General features: G+C 42.7%; 1 protein-coding gene across 1 annotated transcript in view; it reads right to left on the bottom strand.

Annotated features, from left to right (window-relative positions):
- Positions 1-21843, bottom strand: part of VPS35 (VPS35 retromer complex component) — a 44739-nt gene continuing 22896 nt past the window's right edge. Inside the window, exons 11-17 of the mRNA XM_075189220.1 lie at positions 20723-20930; positions 20287-20442; positions 8437-8559; positions 6390-6569; positions 5673-5912; positions 2803-2946; positions 1-1098 (exon numbers count right to left, since the gene is read on the bottom strand). Coding sequence (XP_075045321.1) covers positions 919-1098; positions 2803-2946; positions 5673-5912; positions 6390-6569; positions 8437-8559; positions 20287-20442; positions 20723-20930 — 1231 coding nt within the window. The 3' untranslated portion in view covers positions 1-918. The remainder of the gene's footprint in view (positions 1099-2802; positions 2947-5672; positions 5913-6389; positions 6570-8436; positions 8560-20286; positions 20443-20722; positions 20931-21843) is intronic.

Genomic DNA, 21843 nt, shown 5'->3' with positions numbered 1-21843 from the left:
AGCTGTTAATAATCATTTTATTATACCACAGGTGCAAATCAAGAGACAGAATAATTGTGCATAACGCATTTATACCTAAATTTACAATAATGGTTATACATACACTAAATAGATCACAAACGCTCTTAGCTGTATATTTATTTCATACTATCTCGAAAACATGACCGCGCATTTGATAAATAAGATCTGTGCACAGTACTGGCCCCCTCTGGACACCACAGAACCTTTGTCAACTAAAAATAGAACTTCATAAATCTGGAATTTTAAAAGTCTCTAAGCATGCGCCCATACAAGCTGGAGGGAGAGAGGAGAAAGTGGGTGGGGGCAAGTTACACAGTCATTAACTGTGCGGTGATGGTTAAAGTCACCCAGCCCGTAAGAAGGATCGCATAGAGATTGTAAGCTTAGTGGGAGAGGCTTTACAGATAAAGCACTGCTAGACCAGGCATACAGAAATACCACCAAAAGCCTACACTCGGCGGCATACATTTGCAAACGGATTTTGGGGACACACTCCTGGACAAAACCTCCGGTCACCCACGTTCACTGCTTACCCGAGAATGACAAAAGGCATTTGACCTGGAAAACCAATCAGGTTACATATCCCGCACGGCTCTAGAAACGGTTAATAGCTTTGTGCATTAAAACCGCAATCACCAATGAGGCTTCAAATGAGAGTAAGGGACAACAAAAATATTTAGTGTCAAATAAAGAATTGGGTCCAGGTGCCTTCACGATCACACAGCTCAATGTGTCTTTTGAGGTGCTTAGAATAATTTGGGAATTAATGGTTCTAAATCTTGCCATTTCCAAAGGCACAATCTATAAAGAACAAGAAAAGAAACAAAAAATGGTACAGTTTAGAAATCAAAACGTCAATGGCTAGAGAAGATCAACCGAAAACATAGAAGGCTTTGTTTAGAGGACAAGACCCTCGTAGACGGGTCCTTCGGCGTCGGTGGACTCTTTCCGTAGACGTAAATGCTCCAGAGTGTTATGAAAATGTTTGTTTATCTGTTCCGTCTCCTCGCTGGCCTCGAGGTTCGGGAGGTCTTCCCGGATCTTCTGGATGAGCTGGTTCAATACCTGAACGGTGACCTGAGGAGACATTGTGACGTTAGCACCGATCTAATGCAACGGAGACAATATGGTGGACCCTGACCTCTGCCTGTGACTCGGATATCCTGATTTTCTGCCGGCCCTGACCTCACCTCGTTTCCTGCTTATGCCCAGAGACCTCGGCCTGTTCCCGATTACGCTCATCTCCTGCCATCACCCTCTTGTCCACGCTACGGTATTATCCATAAGCATCCGAGTACCTGTGAGCGCGACAAGCTCTACGGGAAAGGCGGCTGCTATAGGTGAAGACCTCTCCTCCTGTTCTACAAGCTTATGTCAATATTCATGACTATAAAGTGGAAGCTAGTTCAATATACAGCTTTTTGTTACTTCTAGACAGTCAATAAAATCAGTTTATTTGTTCATACAGTTCACGGCACCTTTGACCGGATACCCTGGCTGTCATAAGATATCCATCATGCAACAATTTGGGTGCAAAAATACAATTTTTTCGGTCCCTTTCATCCCAAAACAAAGTTCAAGCCTTGGAACATTAAAAACAGTAACACTGTGTTCAGTCTATCAATACAGACACTGTACCTATAGGAAACGTATCACTGTCTAGAGTCATTACTGGTGCAGAATCCAACATTAACGGGTATTTAGGAGCTATAAAGTTATGTCACAAAACTGCATTTACAGACCATGGACCTATTTTTACAGAACGGGGCACAGTATTGTATCCAGTAATTGTTCTGATATTGCATTCAGTCTTTATACTTTGTACAATTTGGAAATCCAATACAGTGTGTTACACGCACGTGAATAAGACAGGTTTCATCACTTACAATTGAACTTGTTCTCTGATTAATAGATACATTTGATAGGTGCAAACGCACTGAATGGATGTTGGAGACCTGCCCTAGTGAATTCATACACTACATTTATATATTAGTTGAGGCCGTGACAAAGTGAAGCAGAGAATAAGCTGTATTCTCACGAATATTGTTTCAGGCTCCCCCCCACTCTGGATCTGGGGCCTAATGGACTTCAGTTCTAAAACAAACACCTTGGGGTAAATGTATTAAGTGCTGATTTCTGCAAGTTGCCGGAAATCTGCGAATTTGCAGTGAAAATTTAAAGCAGCAAAGGCTTTAAAGGTATTGTTTTGCCTTTTTACACAGCTACAAGAACCTTCAAGCAAAATAACAACCTCATATTAATGTACAAAACCTAAAAAATACATGAAAGCGTTAAGTGCTGGTCAGAGAAATGTCAGAGTAATTATCCTATAATCAGTATGTAATTATCACCCCATCGATAGGTGATGAAAAAGCTTTGGCCTTGCGGCTTGTGAAAGCTCAGGAAGAGGTTAATTTGCAGACCCTGTAACCCAGTCATTTCTCCTGACGCTTAACAATCGCACGGTCTGACATAGCTTGGGGAAATCATCTCTCTCACCAGACTTCAATGTCACTTGTCATGTGATAAAAAATATAACCTCTAAAAAGATCTATGAAATATTAAATGAATCCAGCAAGACGGATGGGTCTCAGAAGTCACTGCTGTGGAATACCTAATGAATATCTCTTCTGATCTAGACATCTTTCCGCTGAGACATTTGCATCCCACGTATCACCCAATCTCTAATGTTTGGTTCTAAGCATAACACAGCCTACAAGAACAGCCTCCTGGAAAATAACGATGGGGGGTGGAGAATATTTAATGAGGGCATTCACGTACCGCGTCGTTCTCCTTCTCGTAGAAGTAGATGTATCTGTTCAGAATTTCTATGAAGAGTTGCACTTGAAGAGAAGGGTCCATACACTGATTAGCGATCTTCAGGGCTTTTTTCAGACACTCCATAACCCGTTTGCCACTGTGAATCTAAATAAGACAAACCAGACATAGGATAATTATGACCCAACGTGTAACTAGGTTCTGCTCGTGTCTATTAAAACCGCAGATGAAAGGATTCTGTGGAACAAGACATTTTCTGCGGCCGCCCAAGGTTGCTTTATAAAGTATAAGAGATAAAATGTAATCACGACAGAGCACAAGGAGGAAGAAGAGACTGCGACATTAGACCGTGGACATACACAAGGCCACACGGCCATTGTCCCGTGTAATGCATTGCATGACAATACTTAGGGCAACAATTCTGTCTCACAATGAATACTAAAGGGCAGGGTTATTAATAAAATACTTGTAACCCGGCAACTTCTTAGACGCGTCTTTCTGCTGGACCAGACCATAAAATATTTAAAGGCCGATGTAATATAAAACTAAATGCAGAAGACAACTCTGTAAGAAGCTCCAAAACTAGTAAAAGACATTTTACAGTGATTTACCCAGTGTCTAAAAGAAATGACGAGAGGGTAAAGGACATTCTCCAACTATATTGTGAGAGAGTTAAAACGTCACCTACACACAGGGGAGACCGTAATTTAGTTGCCCAGGAAATGGAAATTTAGCCCAACTTACATGACTCCTAACCATAGGCGTCACTGTGGCAGTGAATGGTCATACTGTATTTTCAGTGGCGTCATTAGTTCCAAGTTAGTATTTAATTATACAATTAGAGACTACATGAAGCCATTTTTTTGGTCTATTACAGTTTTTAGAACCATATTCTTTTCACTTCCCTCTTGATATTAAGGACTATAATGTGTTATGTGGATGCTAATTATCTAAAGCAGGCATCACATTTGCAATCAGAGACGATGAAAGGAAATTCTTCTGCAAAGCTTCTAGCCCTCACCCTCGCCAAATGGGCTTGTTTTAAAAAAATCAATTCATTCAGTTAAATAATTAGCGGCCCGTCAATCTGAAATATCCGCCGGGCTCCCCTGAGGAAATCCGGAAAACATGCCCTTTAGGCGAGGCCTGGGGAAAGAGAGTTTGCGAACTGCCGCTCTACACTATTTTTAATTAAGAAACAAATCACCGTAAATTAGAGGAGACTCTCCTTAAATGTAGCCGTGTCTGGTCTCAGAAGCTGCCACACAGAGCATTAAACCAATTATTTGTTTTATCAAGGGCCCGTGGAACTGGATTAACTGCTGCACACTCACGATGGTAATACAGTTGATCAATTATTTAGTTCCCAGTTAAAAAGGTTTTCTTTATAATTGTAATCCAATGCATTAACGCAGTTCTCCATAGATAAACTGTAGTATAATAGGAATACATCTAATTGAAAGAAAGCATTAATAATAAAAAACCCGTTAAAGGCAAAGTGACCTAAACATTTTCCGATACCCTTATTCTATGTAAATAATGGAGCAGGTTTTACTATAAACGTTTATTACAAAGGTGGTTTCTTACGTTTGAGAGATACTTAGATAATGACTGTGAAGGTGTGAATGACTGCGCCGTGTAAAAAGGACAGAAGCTTTTTTAAAGGCCGAGAAGGAAGAGAGTGGGTCTGAGTTCGGTGGGCGAATCACAAAAGATTTCCTCTAATGCATTTTACCATGAACGGAGCAGTAATAACGACTTGTTCTCAGACTTCGTGGGCGGCTGGATAAATCTTGTTGTTCACAGAGGTAACTAAGAAAACAGACAGCTTGTTGCTTCTTTTACCACTAATCAGACAGAGAGAAGCTTTCTATCATTTTTGGGTAATTTTACTCAGGCCTGAATGTACCAAGCTGAAAAAAAATATTGCTTTAAGCTGCAAAGCTACAAGCAGGTAAAATCCTGGTTCTTTCTCAACCACCGATACTACATTAATTTTACATTACAGTGAAAACAAACATTTTCTGAATTTTTATTACAGATATAGAATTGTAGTTTGAGGTTGTGTAAAACAGTATATGAAACGTTGTTCATACAAAGCTTGATTAAAAAGAGGAGCAACATCGATCATCAAAATAATTTTTCTTTAAAAAAAAAAGGACAGAAAGAACTTCCTTGATCCCCCCCCCTCCTCTAAACTAACAATCCCTATGGAGGTTCCACGCCAGACACTGCATAATTCAGGAGAACTTGCCACCAACACAGTAATACCTCTTGCTCCGGTCTTAAAGTATGTGCACAGTTTAAACTCAAATCCTACTTTGTCCATTTGTAACAAAATCACTGATTAGACAGAGTCATAATACAGTCACTGTTAGAAAGTTATAGGGTGGACTCTGCTCCTTCCACTATATAACTCTCAGTCTGTGACTTCCTGCTGCCCCCATTCCCCTGCTCACATCATGTCACTGCCCCTGTCACATGCAGCCCTGTCCTCACTAACACATCACTCATCTCCTGATATACGCTGTGCTGCTGGGGGACCCTGCTCCTTCCACTATATAGCGCTCAGTCTGTGGCTTCCTGCTGCCTCCATTCCCCTCCTCACATCATGTCACTGCCCCTGTCACATGCAGCCCTGTTACCAACACCATTGGACATGTCACTGTCTCCCTCATCCCCTGCTGCTGTGAACATTCCAATGATCCGATTGGTCACAGGTTGTTCTCTCCCCGCCCATCCCAAATTAGAGGCACAACGACAAGACAGACTACAAATGCGCTCTGACCCTGACCCAGAGCAGCACAAGAAGTAGGCTATAGACCTGTGAATGAATGAGGCAGAAGTGGCCAGTGCGGGACACATTTTCTCACCTCTTCCCCGTTCTTGTCCGTATTACATCCGGACCAGAAGAGATGAGACGAGGTGCTCACAGCTCTGCACTGATCCGGCTTCTTCAGCAGTTTGGACGCAGCCAGCGCGCTTTGCGTCCTCAGCGGCTCGTGGTTTTCCTCGCTGAAACATTTCATTTTCTCAAAGGTTCCGATAATCAGGGTGATGGCCGCCAACTGCGCCTTTGAGTCACTGATTTCATCTTCATACAGAGAAAATGCCTGTTCAACAGAATATTAAAATAAAAATTATTATTGTTATGTGTCGATAAGGTTATCTCGGAGTCTATTGCTGGTAACAGGCGCAGAGGTAACCCCAGCTGGTATCAAGCAAGTGGGGCCAACATCACTGTGTGGACGGCTTTATGTAGAAATGTCTATTTTTCTTTTAAATTATTTCCCCCTGCATGAAGCTGACAATTTTCCCGTCTTAATTACAATATCACGGGTTTATAAGTTTAAATGTCTAAGGCAGTCTGCCCCAAGGGGCACCCAAGGTAAAGAGAGACAAAGGACAAGCTATGCTAATACACCATTGTCATGTAGAAAAGCTTTGAGCTGCCTGTGTGTCATGAACAAAGAACAGAAATCTGTCGCCTACACAAGTGAGATTTCCACGGACACGTATGTAATTGAAAAGCCGGACAGCAACGTTACCAGTGACAGCAAGAAAAAATTGACAGCGAGAGGCGTCATTACCTGGGACATAAATTCATAGGCCACAGTCTCGTGGTTCTCGAATCCAATTTCGCCAGCGGCCAGAGCGCCTTGGAGGAACAGTCTGAGGGGCAGCTCTGCCAATTCAGCTTTAATTAATGCGCTGATGGTCTGGTGGGCAAAGGAGAAGATCTTCTGACACTTCTTATCCCACTTGTCATCCTGTATAAAGCGGGAGCAGAAAGAAACTAAGAAACTAGTACTCAGTATACATCATTTAAAGGGCAGATTCCACTATAAAAGGATTTTAATTTGTTGGGTTGTACATGTACTGCTGAGCGTTCTACCAAATTACATTGGAATTTTCTGTATGTTTGTAGTCCTGTTTTACAGCCACTACAGACCACCACAGACAGAGTTATTTATATTCTCGACTGAGCTGTCTGCATTGGATATAGGTGCTGGGTATGAAAAGTCGACAGTTACAATGTCTACACCATATGGTCAACATGTAAAATGTAAACAGGGTTGTAAAGTTGACAGTCAAAATGCTTAACCCCTAAACAGCTTAACCAACCCTAATGCTGCCAGACGGCCTAAACACTTAATGGCAGTCTGGGCATGCTGGGATCTGTAGTACACCAGGAACAAAATGCTGTTTCACGAACAAGTCATTTTTTTTTTTATTTTTTTTTTGCAAACCCGATCTTCCTGAGAACCCAGCATTATGGCAGAGGGATCCCAGGCTGGCAAAGCCTAGTAACTCCATGGTTTTTGCCTCCACTAGTTGGTGAAAGCTGTTTTGGGAGGTGGGGGACAAGGGGAAGACGCAGTTTTTGTTTCGTGTTTTTACATTTATTCTGTTTTCCTGTTTTGTTTGGGGGGGGGGGGTTCTTTTTAAATGTTTTGTCGTTTTAAATCATGTGCTCTGACAACATTTTCACTGTCTACTTTACAACACTGCATACATTTTACATGTTGACCTTTTGACTGTGTCAAACTCATGATGTAGACATTATGACATCTCTGGGCAACAAGAACTGACAATCTAAATAGAGAGACCAGTAAATCTCAGAGGTTCTTTTAATTAGCTTTTAGTCTATAGAATTACCTGTTGAGAGAAGTGAGGTAATATGTATTATTCCCAAGAGTAGGCTCTCTATATGGAAGTAATTTGGAAAAATAACTAAAATATTATTTCCCACCTACTTTTAATGACTGAACATTAAGGGGGACCTCAAATCAGATGTACAAAACCATCACCTTATAAAATACTACACACACATTTTTAAACGTGAAGCTGCTATAAATGTAAATGGCCTATAAAGCATTCTTTTTACATTGCCAGCAAAATGCTAAGTATGTCTCAGTAAACTAGAGACATTCACCTAAGACTTGACAAGCAGAATCTCAATCAGACACCAGCAGAGAGCGAGCACGGAGGACACTGTGCCTCTCTTTATAGAGAAGTGTGCGTCTCATTCAGAGAATCAAATTTAATGGAATGTTCTAACCGCAGCGATCGGGGACAGACTAACAAACACAGTAAACAAGAATGTTTTCCTCACTCTGACAGAGATTGTAACTTCAATTCTGAAAAAAACAATTAGTGTTCTGTACTTTATTCCTCAAACATATTAAGAGAACAGGAATAGTCCATGTCTGTGCATCAAAATACTATTACATTCACTTAAAAAATGTTATTTAACAAGTAGATTTTAATTTTGCTTGATCATTCGATCAAAATTTTGCACGACACACAAACGCGCTTTTTGCAGAGTGAACCCTGTTTTCTCTGCATAATACTAATTAACTGATGACTGGAGAACTTTCAACCCTTTATGACCAGCTCAAATGTCACTTTTCAGGATGTATCGGCTTAGTGATTGTTCTCATAGTTACTATAGTATTATTAATGCAGCCCCAGAAACTTACTCTACAAATGAAATGGTCTCGTTCTCTTGCGTACGGAGATACCGAATGTCCGCACTTTACCCCAATATCTGATTTCGTTTAAGAGACCAAGAAAAGAAAAAATATCCCTTATTTTTATGAACATTTGAAAAAGGACTTTGAAACAGTCACTTACCGCTTTGGAGTTTTCTTTGTATCGGAAAGCAAGCTGATACGCGGCAAACACCAAGGGCGGCAACGTGAAGCGAATTCGTTGGTTTCCGCCGGCGCCAAAGTGCTTTCGAGCCGTGTTGAGGATCTAAAGAGAAAGCAATATAAATAGAATTTAGAAAACGTGTCTTTGCCGGGACACTAACCTCTGAGCTGTGCTAAAGCCATGATGAACCTTCCAGAAACAGCAAAGACTAACGGGTTCAATACTGTCAGACAGCCACGGACACGACTCATATTTGGGCTATGGTGAAGGGTTGGCTAAACAACCTTTTTTATACAGACTATAAACCCATAAAGGCGGGTATTTACCATTAATAGTTTACAAGTCTGGACGACAAACATCTCACCGTGGCACTCCGCCCTGACCGCCACCTAACCGGACCGCAAAATGTCATCCATAAATGTTTCATCACTGCGCTTCAGCCGGCACACCCTGGACACACGGTGCTCTATTTTATTAAACAAATACTTTCTAATAGGGTTCAACAGATCATCATTTGTTTATAAAGTGCCATCATACTCCGCAGCAGTAGATTACTATAAAGGCTGCTCAACTCAGGTAGCAAAGACTGATGTACAACCGCCTGTGAGCTAAGTTTCAATATTAAACTGCGCACAAACACAGATGGATGGTCAGCGTTGCTAGGATACAGTATCATTTTAGATTATTCTAAATGTTTATCCAGAGATGGCGTCATGGGGATTTAAACTTGTGTTCGACAGTCAAAAATATATATCTTTGGAGGAAAGAAATTACATTCAAGAAGGATTTCAGTTGTTAGCTCGAACAATTGGACCTGTACAATGAGCACCACGTCTTCAAAGAGAGGTTATACTGGACCGTTCTGAAAAGAGACTAAGCTGGGCCACAAACCAAAAGAGGTTATACTGTGCCTAACAGAGGAATGAAAGCCTGACCCCAACCAAGAGGTTATACTGTGCCTAACAGACTAAGGAAAGCCTGACCACCAACCAAGAAATGTTATCCTGTGCCTAACAGTTGGTGGTTGGGCTTTCATTAATCTCTTGGGGAGAGCATAACCGCAGTTGGTTGGTGGTCATGCTTAGTCAGTTAGCACAGTATAGCATCTCTTAGTTGGTGGCCAAGCTTAGTCTGTTAGGAGTAAGCTCTCTTGGTTGATGGTCAGGCGTTCACTTATCTGTTAGGCATGGTATACCCTCTCTTGGTTGGAAGTCATGCTTCCATATTTCTAAGAGGTTATACTGTGCCTAACAGACGAATGAAAGCCTGACCCCCAACCAAGAGGTTATACTGTGCCTAACAGACGAATGAAAGCCTGACCCCCAACCAAGAGGTTATACTGTGCCTAACAGACGAATGAAAGCCTGACCCCCAACCAAGAGGTTATACTGTGCCTAACAGACGAATGAAAGCCTGACCCCCAACCAAGAGGTTATACTGTGCCTACCAGACAAATAAAAGCCTGACCCCCAACCAAGAGGTTATTCTGTGCCTAACAGACGAATGAAAGCCTGACCCCCAACCAAGAGGTTATTCTGTGCCTACCAGACGAATGAAAGCCTGACCCCCAACCAAGAGGTTATACTGTGCCTACCAGACAAATAAAAGCCTGACCCCCAACCAAGAGGTTATACTGTGCCTACCAGACAAATAAAAGCCTGACCCCCAACCAAGAGGTTATACTGTGCCTAACAGACGAATGAAAGCCTGACCCCCAACCAAGAGGTTATACTGTGCCTAACAGACGAATGAAAGCCTGACCCCCAACCAAGAGGTTACACTGTGCCTAACAGACGAATGAAAGCCTGACCCCCAACCAAGAGGTTATACTGTGCCTAACAGACGAATGAAAGCCTGACCCCCAACCAAGAGGTTATACTGTGCCTAACAGACGAATGAAAGCCTGACCCCCAACCAAGAGGTTATTCTGTGCCTACCAGACAAATAAAAGCCTGACCCCCAACCAAGAGGTTATTCTGTGCCTAACAGACGAATGAAAGCCTGACCCCCAACCAAGAGGTTATTCTGTGCCTACCAGACAAATAAAAGCCTGACCCCCAACCAAGAGGTTATACTGTGCCTAACAGACGAATGAAAGCCTGACCCCTAACCAAGAGGTTATACTGTGCCTAACAGACGAATGAAAGCCTGACCCCCAACCAAGAGGTTATACTGTGCCTAACAGACGAATGAAAGCCTGACCCCCAACCAAGAGGTTATACTGTGCCTAACAGACGAATGAAAGCCTGACCCCCAACCAAGAGGTTATACTGTGCCTAACAGACGAATGAAAGCCTGACCCCCAACCAAGAGGTTATACTGTGCCTACCAGACAAATAAAAGCCTGACCCCCAACCAAGAGGTTATTCTGTGCCTAACAGACGAATGAAAGCCTGACCCCCAACCAAGAGGTTATTCTGTGCCTACCAGACAAATAAAAGCCTGACCCCCAACCAAGAGGTTATACTGTGCCTAACAGACGAATGAAAGCCTGACCCCCAACCAAGAGGTTATACTGTGCCTAACAGACGAATGAAAGCCTGACCCCCAACCAAGAGGTTACACTGTGCCTAACAGACGAATGAAAGCCTGACCCCCAACCAAGAGGTTATACTGTGCCTAACAGACGAATGAAAGCCTGACCCCCAACCAAGAGGTTATACTGTGCCTAACAGACGAATGAAAGCCTGACCCCCAACCAAGAGGTTATACTGTGCCTAACAGATGAATGAAAGCCTGACCCCCAACCAAGAGGTTATACTGTGCCTAACAGATGAATGAAAGCCTGACCCCCAACCAATAGACTTTCTCTGTTTGAGACACCCTTAGTTTCTCCTTAATTTTTTCAAGGCACCCCTAAGCCAAAATGATTACCAAGTAGTCCCCGCCTTGCTTACCACCGGTCCTGGCGGCGGCACCCCTGTGAAGTCGCCAAGACACCCCAGGAAGCCATGGCAAACAGTTTGGGAACCACTGCAATAGACTAATCTATTCTGGCAGTTTATTACAGCACACACTTTCTAGACCAGGCCTGGCCAACCTGCGGCTCTTCAGTTGTTGTGAAACTACATGTCCCAGCATGCTCTGTCAGCTATTGGCTGGCTATCTACTGGCAAAGCATGCTGGGGCTTGTAGTTTCCCAACACCTAGAGAGTCACAGGTTGGCCAGGCCTGGTATAGACAGTGCAACAAGATTGGGTCACTTCTTCACAGGGATAAATTTGTTCTCCGCACTGATAATACAGGTGAACAGGCCGTCCTTACATGTCAGGTATCATGTACCACACACAGACATTTAAAAAAAAAATCTAAAAGGAATTGTGTGCGCTAATTTTTTTTTAATCAAAATTTGGCACAAAATAAACCCAAAAATATGAATAAACCCCTTCAAACCAACAGTGTCCATAGACCTGTTTGGACAGACCCATCATCATGGTTTTGTACTGCATCATGTTCACCTGGAATTATTTTTAATCTCTTCTTCTACCCAACCAACAAATATACATTTCCATCATTTCAAATATTCAGAGCATTCCCAAAACTCAAACCTCAATTGTATCAGTACAGTGATACAAAGTGGGGGGACTTTCAGATAACATCTTGTGAATCAATAAAAAGGCAGAAAAAGATATGTTTGACTTCTTAAGGGCGTTAGGGGGATTGAAAAGGGTTTGTTGTTGGGTTTTGTTTTTTTCTCATAATTCCCACTTTCTTTATATCCAGGGGAAACCTTAAAGTGTCAAAAGAGTAAATGGTGTCCCCCATTTTATTTTCCAATAAATCCAAATAGCATTGATCCTGCATGGCTCTAGTAGAAATACCTTGCATGGAGGTTAGGTAATTCAGCTTTCAGCTACCAGGAGAGAGGGGTCTGGGATTTGCTCGGTGCTCAGTTAGAATTCTGTTCACTTCATGGGGACAGGAATGAAAATAAACTACAAGAGGGGAAAAGGGTTCCCAGGGTCCTACTGCTGGTTGTCATTGAGAGATGGAGGCGGAAAGGGTACCCATAAAAGCAATCACCCCAACAGAACCTTGAGGGACCCCAACCTATTGGTGGGAGTGGAAATGAGGATGTGCCTGAAGAAGAGATGCTGAAGATTTTAGAGAGGTAGGATGTGAACCAGGAAACAACAAGGGAGTGTCTGGTATCCAGGAGAAGAGGGATGGTCAACTGTATCAAAAAGGAGAATGAGTAGGGAGAAGGGACCTATGAATCAATCATTGATCACTCTAGTGAGGGCAGTCTCTGTGGAAGGCGGAAGGGGTGTAAACCTGATTGCAGAGGGGAGAGGAGGGAATGAGTGGAGAGAACCTGGGTATGGTGGTTGTACACAAACCGCTGAAGAAGTTTGGAAGCAAAGAGAGGGAGCTGCAGCTGGAGAGAGCGGTGGGGTCCACACATGGTCTCTTGAGGATAGGAAAGGTTAGCACATGTTTGGAGACAAAGGGAGCGGACTGAAGAGAGAGCTACTGTGCAGACAAGCATTGGGGGAAGGAGGCAGAGGAGTCGGGAGGGAACATGGTCGAGGAATATAGGTTGAGTGGGAAGAGGAAGAGGGACGTGGGTTGTTCTCATGGAGGAGAAGATGGATGTGGGGTGGTGGATCTGGCTACAGGAGTATATAAACTCACAAGGGAACATGGTTTTAACGTCAAAGCTGGCCGACAATGTCAGAAAAATCTCCATTGTTCATTATGCTCTGTAAACACTATGTCATTTACGGTGCGGAGGAAAAATAAAATAAAATAAGGATTGGTTGAGAGATTAATACAAGAATAATGAAACTAATGCATGCCCCCAGATAGGGAAACAATGAAGTACAAGGCTTCTCTGAAATTAAACCCATGAGCAGGAGTATGGAGAATGTGTGAAATAAACCACTTAAAACATACAAAGCCCTCGGCAACACACGTCCCCCCCCCGTCCCCCGTCCCCCATCTCCCCCTGGGGTTTCTTTATGTACTGAGCAGATCAGTAACTTTCAGAGCATTTAAAATCTATTCCATTTAACTCTCACAGAGAACAATGTGCACTTTGCAGCACTAACAAAGACATAACTTAGCTGTATAGGTCTTATATATACATATTTACTTTTAATAAATTGAAGATGGAAGCAGCCCAGTTTGGGGTGAAGGATTATTGAATACAACATATGTCGAACATCTGGATACGGCCGTCCCTGTAGTCCTGGTATATCATGTACTTAATAGGAAGCAGAACGTACATTATTAGTATTACAAAACAGAAGAGGAAAAGGTAGGAATTAATTACACAGTGGACTCCGGCGCCGAGAGGGTAATAACCGGGGATTAGAATTCATTCTGTTGCGGAGAAATCACCACCTGTAGTGGCTGCTTGATCAATCCAAGCCAATTAAATAAGTAATGAATAAGATAATGAATCACTTAGAATTTACAGAAGAGGACCCTTGATATTCTGGCTGCTGTACAAACTGAAGAAAATCAATCACTGTCTGGATTTAAGACAAGGATTTACAGAGATTGGGTCATCTAACGAGTCTCGATTTCTTAAAATGTAGATTTTGCATTTGATTTCACAATTAAGAGACGTTTACCAAAAAGCCGTTATGATGAATGCAGTCACTGGGGTCGAACAATTCTGTAGAACTCAGTGGACTCACTAGACAAGCAGCTGTTGAGAGCTATAGGAGGTCACTCAAGGATGTTTTTAGGGGATATGTAAAGACTTGCTGTAGCTCTATAACCAGGTTTAAATGTAAAAGAGTCGAACGTCCCCTACTCATCTCTTCCCCTATCTAGCTGGGCAAACAACGGAGGGGCTATGAATGTCGCACCTTCCAATGAGAGAACTATAGAGTGGTCTTCAAGATTCTCAATCACTCCGAAGTTGTGATACATCTGCAATACGACTCCTAGTTAAACGTCTCAAAGAGAAAAGATTACCTACCAGTGTATTAACATAAGGTAATCTCCGTAAGATATCATTTAGCATTTCTTCAGAATCAGAAACGATTTATGATTGCCCAGGAAGATGTTACCCAACTGTTCCACTATAAGTGTAGTTCTAAAAATCCATCAGCCAATATACGAATAACTAGTGGTTTCTGGAGCGGCAGAATAGAGTTTGTCGCTTCTTACACATACAGGAGAGAGATCCCTACGTTCTTACCACCCTTCACACACACAAAGGGATCACCAAATTGTTTCCTAATAAGATACACCTACAGGGAAAACAGCAGAGTCCTTTCCACTCTAGATACGGAAAACCTCTAGATACGGCGCTGCGGAAACCTTGTGGCGCCTAACAAATAAATGATAATAATAATAATACACATATAAGGAGAGAGCAGAGTTCTATACTCCTTGTATATACAGGGAGAGACCTATACAATGCTCCATAGTTAGGGGAATCCTCTATCCCCTGCTCTACCCCAGGGAAGGAGTCAAGATCAGTATCCTTATGTTGTCAGTCATATCTCCCAGTGGAACAGAGACCCTAGTTGTCTGCATTTACAAAGGACCACTGCAATGGACTCTGCTCTAACGCCAGCTCCTAAATGCAATAAAACCAATTTACAGAAAATTCCAAGAAAACAACTGTTGTAAAAATGAATAACTTCAAAATGTCTTGTGGCCGACTTTAGTCCAGTTATAACTGAACCAGATGCCAGTGAGGGTATCTAGTTCAATTGCCCTTTGTTTTTCTATGCTCCCAAACGAATCATCGGAATGCGCTTATCAAAGATCTAGAATTTGGCGATCGGATGGATCAACAAAGAACACAGAGAAAATGGATTAGAGAGCAAAAAAGTGCCACTGCATTTTTCCTGCCAGTTTTCTTCCATATGCCCAAATACAAAGGTCCTATTAGCCTATAGAGACGAAGAGTCACTATTTACTGTTACATTCTAGTCTCTTTAGATCTTCTCCACTGCAAAAGGAACATAGGGAACACCAAGTCCAAAACGGACAAAAACAGCAGTGAAATCACATCTTGTCATTTATTCTATACACACGGGATACTTGGAGAAATTGCTTCTTTTCATGAAAATGAAGATCTGTCAGTGTCATTAGCTCCGTACTGACAGCTAAACTACTGCTGCAAATGTAACAAGTCTCCGTAGGAGCCGATTTTAATGACTACCTTCCTGCTCTAAGACGAGACGTGCCAACGCACAGTCAGTGACCTTGTTTAAAGTAAAACTAAAGAAGAAATCCAAGTACACTGGGCCTACGGACAGACAGACAGCTCCTTGGAAGACCGAGTGCCGCAATCTGTACTCAATTTGCACTTCTATAGACCAGCAGTAACGGGACTGATGTGAGAGAGTTCTCTGTGCAGCGCTGCGCAATTAGTGGCGCTATATAAATAAATGATTATGATCTACGGACAGTGTGAATTTCCTATAATCTTACATCAATTCTACAATCTCAACATTTGCAGATGGGGAGCGAACATGATGAGGTTTCTCAAAGTGAACAGAATTGTACCGTATACAGCGTTACTCCTCAATTTTGATGCTGCCATGCTCATTAGCAGCGACGCCCAGTATAATATAACGGAGCATTAGGGGAGCAAACATTGGGTACATAGTACAGAATGCTAACGAGGGTCTTTGAGAACGCTCTTGGTAAAAGTAGTCGAAATATGACAACCATTGACCTTTGGTGGGTGAAGTCATATTATGACCATAACAACAGACCCCGATAAAGATAGAAGAGAGTCATTATACAGCCCATGTACCAGATCTCATGCAATCTGAGCATTTACATACATGTGGCCCGAGGGCCCGCCAAATGCCGGCCCGAGGGCCCGCCAAATGCCGGCCCGAGAGCCCGCCAAATGCCAGCCCGAGAGCCCCCGCCAAATGCCGGCCCGAGAGCCCCCGCCAAATGCCGGCCCGAGAGCCCCCGCCAAATGCCGGCCCGAGAGCCCCCGCCAAATGCGGGCCCGAGAGCCCCCGCCAAATGCGGGCCCGAGAGCCCCCGCCAAATGCCGGCCCGAGAGCCCCCGCCAAATGCCGGCCCGAGAGCCCCCGCCAAATGCCGGCCCGAGAGCCCCCGCCAAATGCCGGCCCGAGAGCCCCCGCCAAATGCCGGCCCGAGAGCCCCCGCCAAATGCCGGACCTAGGTAAGACAATAAACGACTCCGTTTTGTTGGGGTAACTGTCAACAGTTGCTCTATTTGTCTAAAAACAAATCATAACTAGTATTTTTTCTCTATTTTGCCATCCCTTAGGGTTTTCTCTGTATTATGTATGTAAAATGCTACCAAACTAAAGCTCTTTCTCCCCCCAAAATGTAACGTGAAGTCAACTTGGATGCACACAGTACTATAATTATTCTCCATTTAGCCAAACAAAATCGATGGAAAAGGTAAATGTAGCCTAGTGACCTAAAATACCATGTCCCAAAAGGGTCAACACAGTAATTACAGCTCAAATCATATAGGGTTTTTTGAAAAGGTGTTTCAAGGACTTTTCTTCGTCAGTAACACATCACTTTTCAGACTTGGAGAAGCGTCCTGCCCCTAATGACATCCAGTGACTGGCCCCTATGACATCCAGTGACTGGCATATAGGCTGAACACATACCCAGACATCTGCTGTGATCTCATAGAATGATAAAGGATATTAAAACTGGATTGATAGGGTGGGTGATTTGGATGCTCGGAAGGCAATTTCAATAGACCATGACAGTCCTATGAAACATGCACAATGAAAGCAATAATTCCTGGGCAATGTAATGCGGCCAGACCTTTAACAATCTAGATCCATCTGTTGGATTAAATAGTGAATGGTCTTGTTAATTACATTGCATTCAATAGCCTGTCCATTTATATTCAAGAGGTAACTTGTTTCCAGCAAAGCTTTAGCTATAGAAGAAAACACTGTAATTAAGGAATATTTATACAATAGATGACTAGAGAGGGAACACAAAACATTATTTTACAAATGCTTAATTTGCAATAGGTGATATGCAAATCATACATATTTTGTGCAGCCTTATATCGGAAATAAAAGTGTTACTAAGGAAGGTTTTAAAACATATCCTGACTTGAGACATAAACCAACCATTATTAAAGTGATCAAACTCAACGGGCTTTGTCTGTCTTTATTAAAATGGCCATTGGAAAAGGTCTACCTACGCCCCTTGTTTCTGTAATTCTACACTCTTTCGCCACCCAAAATCAAATCGGCGACATTGGCTGACAGCAGCTACACTTCCTGACCCGCTCTGATCTCCGGACAACGATCCACGTTCCGTGCCAGACAGTAGACAATGCTGCCGTCACCCAATAATCACATAGGCAGACAGCAGAGCCGAGGTCCAGGTAGGCTCTCCAGCAAAACTGCTTTGACAGTAAAATACTGAAACCAGACAAGTCCTCAGAGTAGTAACAGATTCCTGATGGATGTGTGGTGCTGATTTTGCAAAATGGAAACTTTCGAGACGCCGTATTTTAGAGACAACTTGGAACTTCAAAAAAGAAAAGAACTTTCATTTCTCAGCAAATGTCCGTCCGTATCGGCAAGAAAGAACAAGTGAACTGGACAGCACATCTCTAAATAATAAAAGAAAGTGAACAGACTCAACAGGCGCAGCGAGACCTCACCCTAAAGCAATACACCAAAATGCTAAAATATTAAACAAATATAAACAACAAGTTAACCCGTGCATGATACTCATGTATTCTAGTCAAATAAAGCTACTTAAGGTCTTAAAAAGGTTCTTGTCATGCATTTGGGCCTAGCCCAGGCCTCCTCAGGGGAAGAGCGTTAGTTCCCGACGCAAGCGCTCTTTTTAATGTGTGTTCAGGAGGTAAAATTACCTCACGAAAATGGGTTTGACCCTTCAACTCGTAAATTTAGCCTTTACTACCCCTCCCACGGGGGGAAAGGGGGATGATGGAAGTTAACTGACTTCAATATTCTAATTTTTTTGTCAATTAATGTCAGTATACAAAATTTCAGGTCAATTGGATGAGCCCTTTCTGAGAAAATAGTTTTCTACACACACACACACACACACACACTAACGCACGCCTCTACACATGTGTGTTCATGAGGTAAAATTACCTCATGAAAATGAGTTTGAGCCCTACCAAATTTCAGCCCTTTTTGAATTTTTTTTCCCACACACACTAAGAATTTAGTAGGTCAGTGTATAACTCTGCCCAGCAGGTGGCGCTGCAACTTGTTTTTTTTTTTTCACACACACACACAGACAGACGCCACTAAGCATTTATATATTAGATAGGCGTTATCAAAGCGCTTCTGGTCCCCCTCTACACAAGTCAAGGATGATTAGAAAAAGCAGCAACAGGGGTCTTGTAAGTACAATCCCTTGTGGCGAGGATAAAAGATACTGTGTGGCATTTATATGTCTGCTACACTGCTTATGTAAAGTGGGACCAGAAGCGCTTTCATATCCCTTATTGTTTATATTTGTACCACATCTCTAAATATTCAACTCCCAATTTACTGTAATCTAGCTGGTTGTCATCGCCATTGCACTTCAGCCAGAAGCCTGGAACCTAGCAACCGTCCTCAAAATTTTGCATTTAACATCTATAACTATGTATAACAGTCTTACGGGTATTACACTTATTCTGCCAGTTATAACCTTTAGGAGTTGAATGTATGCTGAACTGGCTGTGCATTTATACTGTCTACAACATAGACCACACAAGACATATCTATGTTGCACTGTAACTGTGTCTGGTCTCTTCAGGCATGGACATAACTGGTAGGAATGCACAGCCTTAATAAGATCTAGAAGTAGAAGTCGCAACGTTCCGTCCGTCGTTCGAGAGACATCCTGTTTGGAAAACATCACGACCGGCACCTTCACGCTCGTAACAGAGAAACAGCGTCTCCCGAAACATCAACCCGTTACCGCCAACTAGCTAAAAAAGTGTTGCGTTATTCAACACCAGGCGGCAGAATAAAGCAGCACTGATTTTTTTTTTGAAGGTGTACGCTATTTTTGTACAATTAATGGTTTTACACCGGGTCACAATCTCCCTCTTGCAGTTTGAAGTCATTTCCTCTCCAGATGTGGAAAAGGTTCTTCGCAGTAAGCGCAATAACACGATGAACTCCCACAAGAACCGGTTTTGGCAAACACCACAGATGTGTTTATATATTTTGTTTTGCCGATTCTTTATTAAACAGCTGCTGACATTAGTAACTCTATAAGATTCTGTATATCCCCAGCGTAGGCCTGATCACCAGTATGGATTTATTCTCGGCTCTGAAGCAAATTAGACCACGGCATCTTTTAATGCCACCTCCTTGATTGCCCAGATGTCCCCGGGTTTGGATCAAGCAGGAACGAAACATTCCCTACCCAATCAGATCATCTGAATGTTTACAGCAGCACAGAGTATTACAGAAGAGTTAGAGAGTCAGGGGTTGAACATTACAGCAATATGTTTTCTATGCCGAAATATCTATGACTTTGAGATCAGCATTTAAGTCTTGCTGCAAATATATTGCCAATAGGAATCAGACCATATAATGCTAGAGTCTAAAAAAAGAACTCTCCTCCTTCTACAGTCTCGTGCTCTAAATTCAAAGGAATAGCGCCCCCAAATGGCCAAATTATGACTAAAACCGGTAGCACACTTGCTTTTGTTAAGACAGGCAATCACTAAATAAAGCATCTCGCACGACAGTGCTCTTGTTTTGAGCAAAACTACATATCTAGAAAAAAAAGAAAGAAAAAAAACAACACAAAATGTAGGATAAATTGTCATTCTAGCATAAACCCTCTGAGTGTGGTTATAAACAAACAACAACAACAAGCAATCCAAATTCGAAATTATAGAACATTTCTTACCAAGTACTGCTGATCGGGGTCATCTGACCGCAAAAGGTGAATGAAACGGCCAACCAGCGCCTGCTCATCGGCAAAGTCTTCCGGATCGGGGTCTTCTGCAGGTTGGTCAGGCTGGTCCTGGATGAGAGTCGATACCAAATTCATGATGGCGTCCACCTGTGGAATACAAACGAGGGTGACAACTTTCACCTCTGTGCTCCCACTGAAAACACTACGCAAGGAGCTCTGCTGACAGAACATACAAGTTCATGGTTCGGTTAACTGCTTCAAGAAGTCCGACAACGGTCTACGCTGGAACCTGTTGAGAACTGAAGCTAAAAAGGATATTGCACATAAAATCGAGCAGCCAGTTACAATTTGTCCACAACTTTTTGAAAAGTTAGGAATGTGAAACGTAATAAAAGAGACGGTAGCTGGGAGGGTGCGCTGGTCTTACCTGCTCTTGAGAGCCAATCTCTGTGTTGTACTCCAAGGCGCTGCTCAGTACGTAGCAGCTCATACTTTTCCTGGACTCGTAGTCAAAGTATTCGAAGAGCGGGTGAAAGTGTTTGAGTTTCAGCACAGTCAGAATATTGTTGTAAGTGTCAACCGGGATCTTCAGAAGCCTGGTCAGCTCTTTGGAGACGGCGCTGCTGGTGGCGATGCTGAAAGAAACAGAGGATGGTTCACTGTCCTGTTTATATTCCTTGTTTCCCCAACACATCAAGAGCTGCTCTGATGCAGTTTGCAATACAAGAGATCTGTAATATATTTATAATCCTCTAGCACGAAGAACAACGTCTACCCATGAGGTTCGTTAAAAGTAGAACTTGACATTTAATAAGGTCCCATGGCCGCTACACCGGTGAAGAGATGCAGGAAGAACAGGTCATTATAAACCGTTTAAATCGTCGTTGTGTGGTTAAAAACTTTATTTCATAAAAGACTATTTAACAACACTCAAAAGGACAGAACAGCCAACTTTTAAAGCCATTTTTATAAAAGACAGATTAGTAAATTTACACTACCTTAATATCTAATCATATTTCAGTCCACTTTCAGCCTAGTGCGTCTTTATAGAATAGAATTTCAGAACATGTATTAGCGGCAGTCCTATTGTCTGAGCAATGTTCTTGGGTTGCTCAACAACCCTCTGCTCAAAATATATGCGTCAACGCTGGAAATAAATGTTGGATACTAATGCGTGAGCTTTAGCCCGTTCGATGACCGGTCACGTATGCACTCTGACCTTACTTCCACCATCACATGACAGAAGTAGAGTCTACAGCAGAAGTTTGCTGCAAGCACAAACGGGAATGCTGTGAATCCAAATATAACACATACACAGAGCTGTGGAAATATAAAACATGGATAATGCACACAAGGGCGCCATGCAATTTATTCTAATTTGAGGGGTGAACAGAGGAGAGATAGGTCACATAAAAACATTGATCTCTTCGGAGCGACACCGGCGTAGTACACGGGAGAGAGGGAGAAGAGGGAGGAGAGGGGGGGAGAGGGGGGGAGAGGGGGGAGAGGGGGGAGAGGGGGGAGAGGGGGGAGAGGGGGGAGAGGGGG

This window comes from Mixophyes fleayi, chromosome 10 (assembly GCF_038048845.1).
Source record: "Mixophyes fleayi isolate aMixFle1 chromosome 10, aMixFle1.hap1, whole genome shotgun sequence".
NCBI lineage: Eukaryota > Metazoa > Chordata > Amphibia > Anura > Limnodynastidae > Mixophyes > Mixophyes fleayi.
The sequence above is the reverse complement of the archived record's forward strand: the minus strand, read 5'-3'. Positions and strand labels throughout refer to the sequence as shown.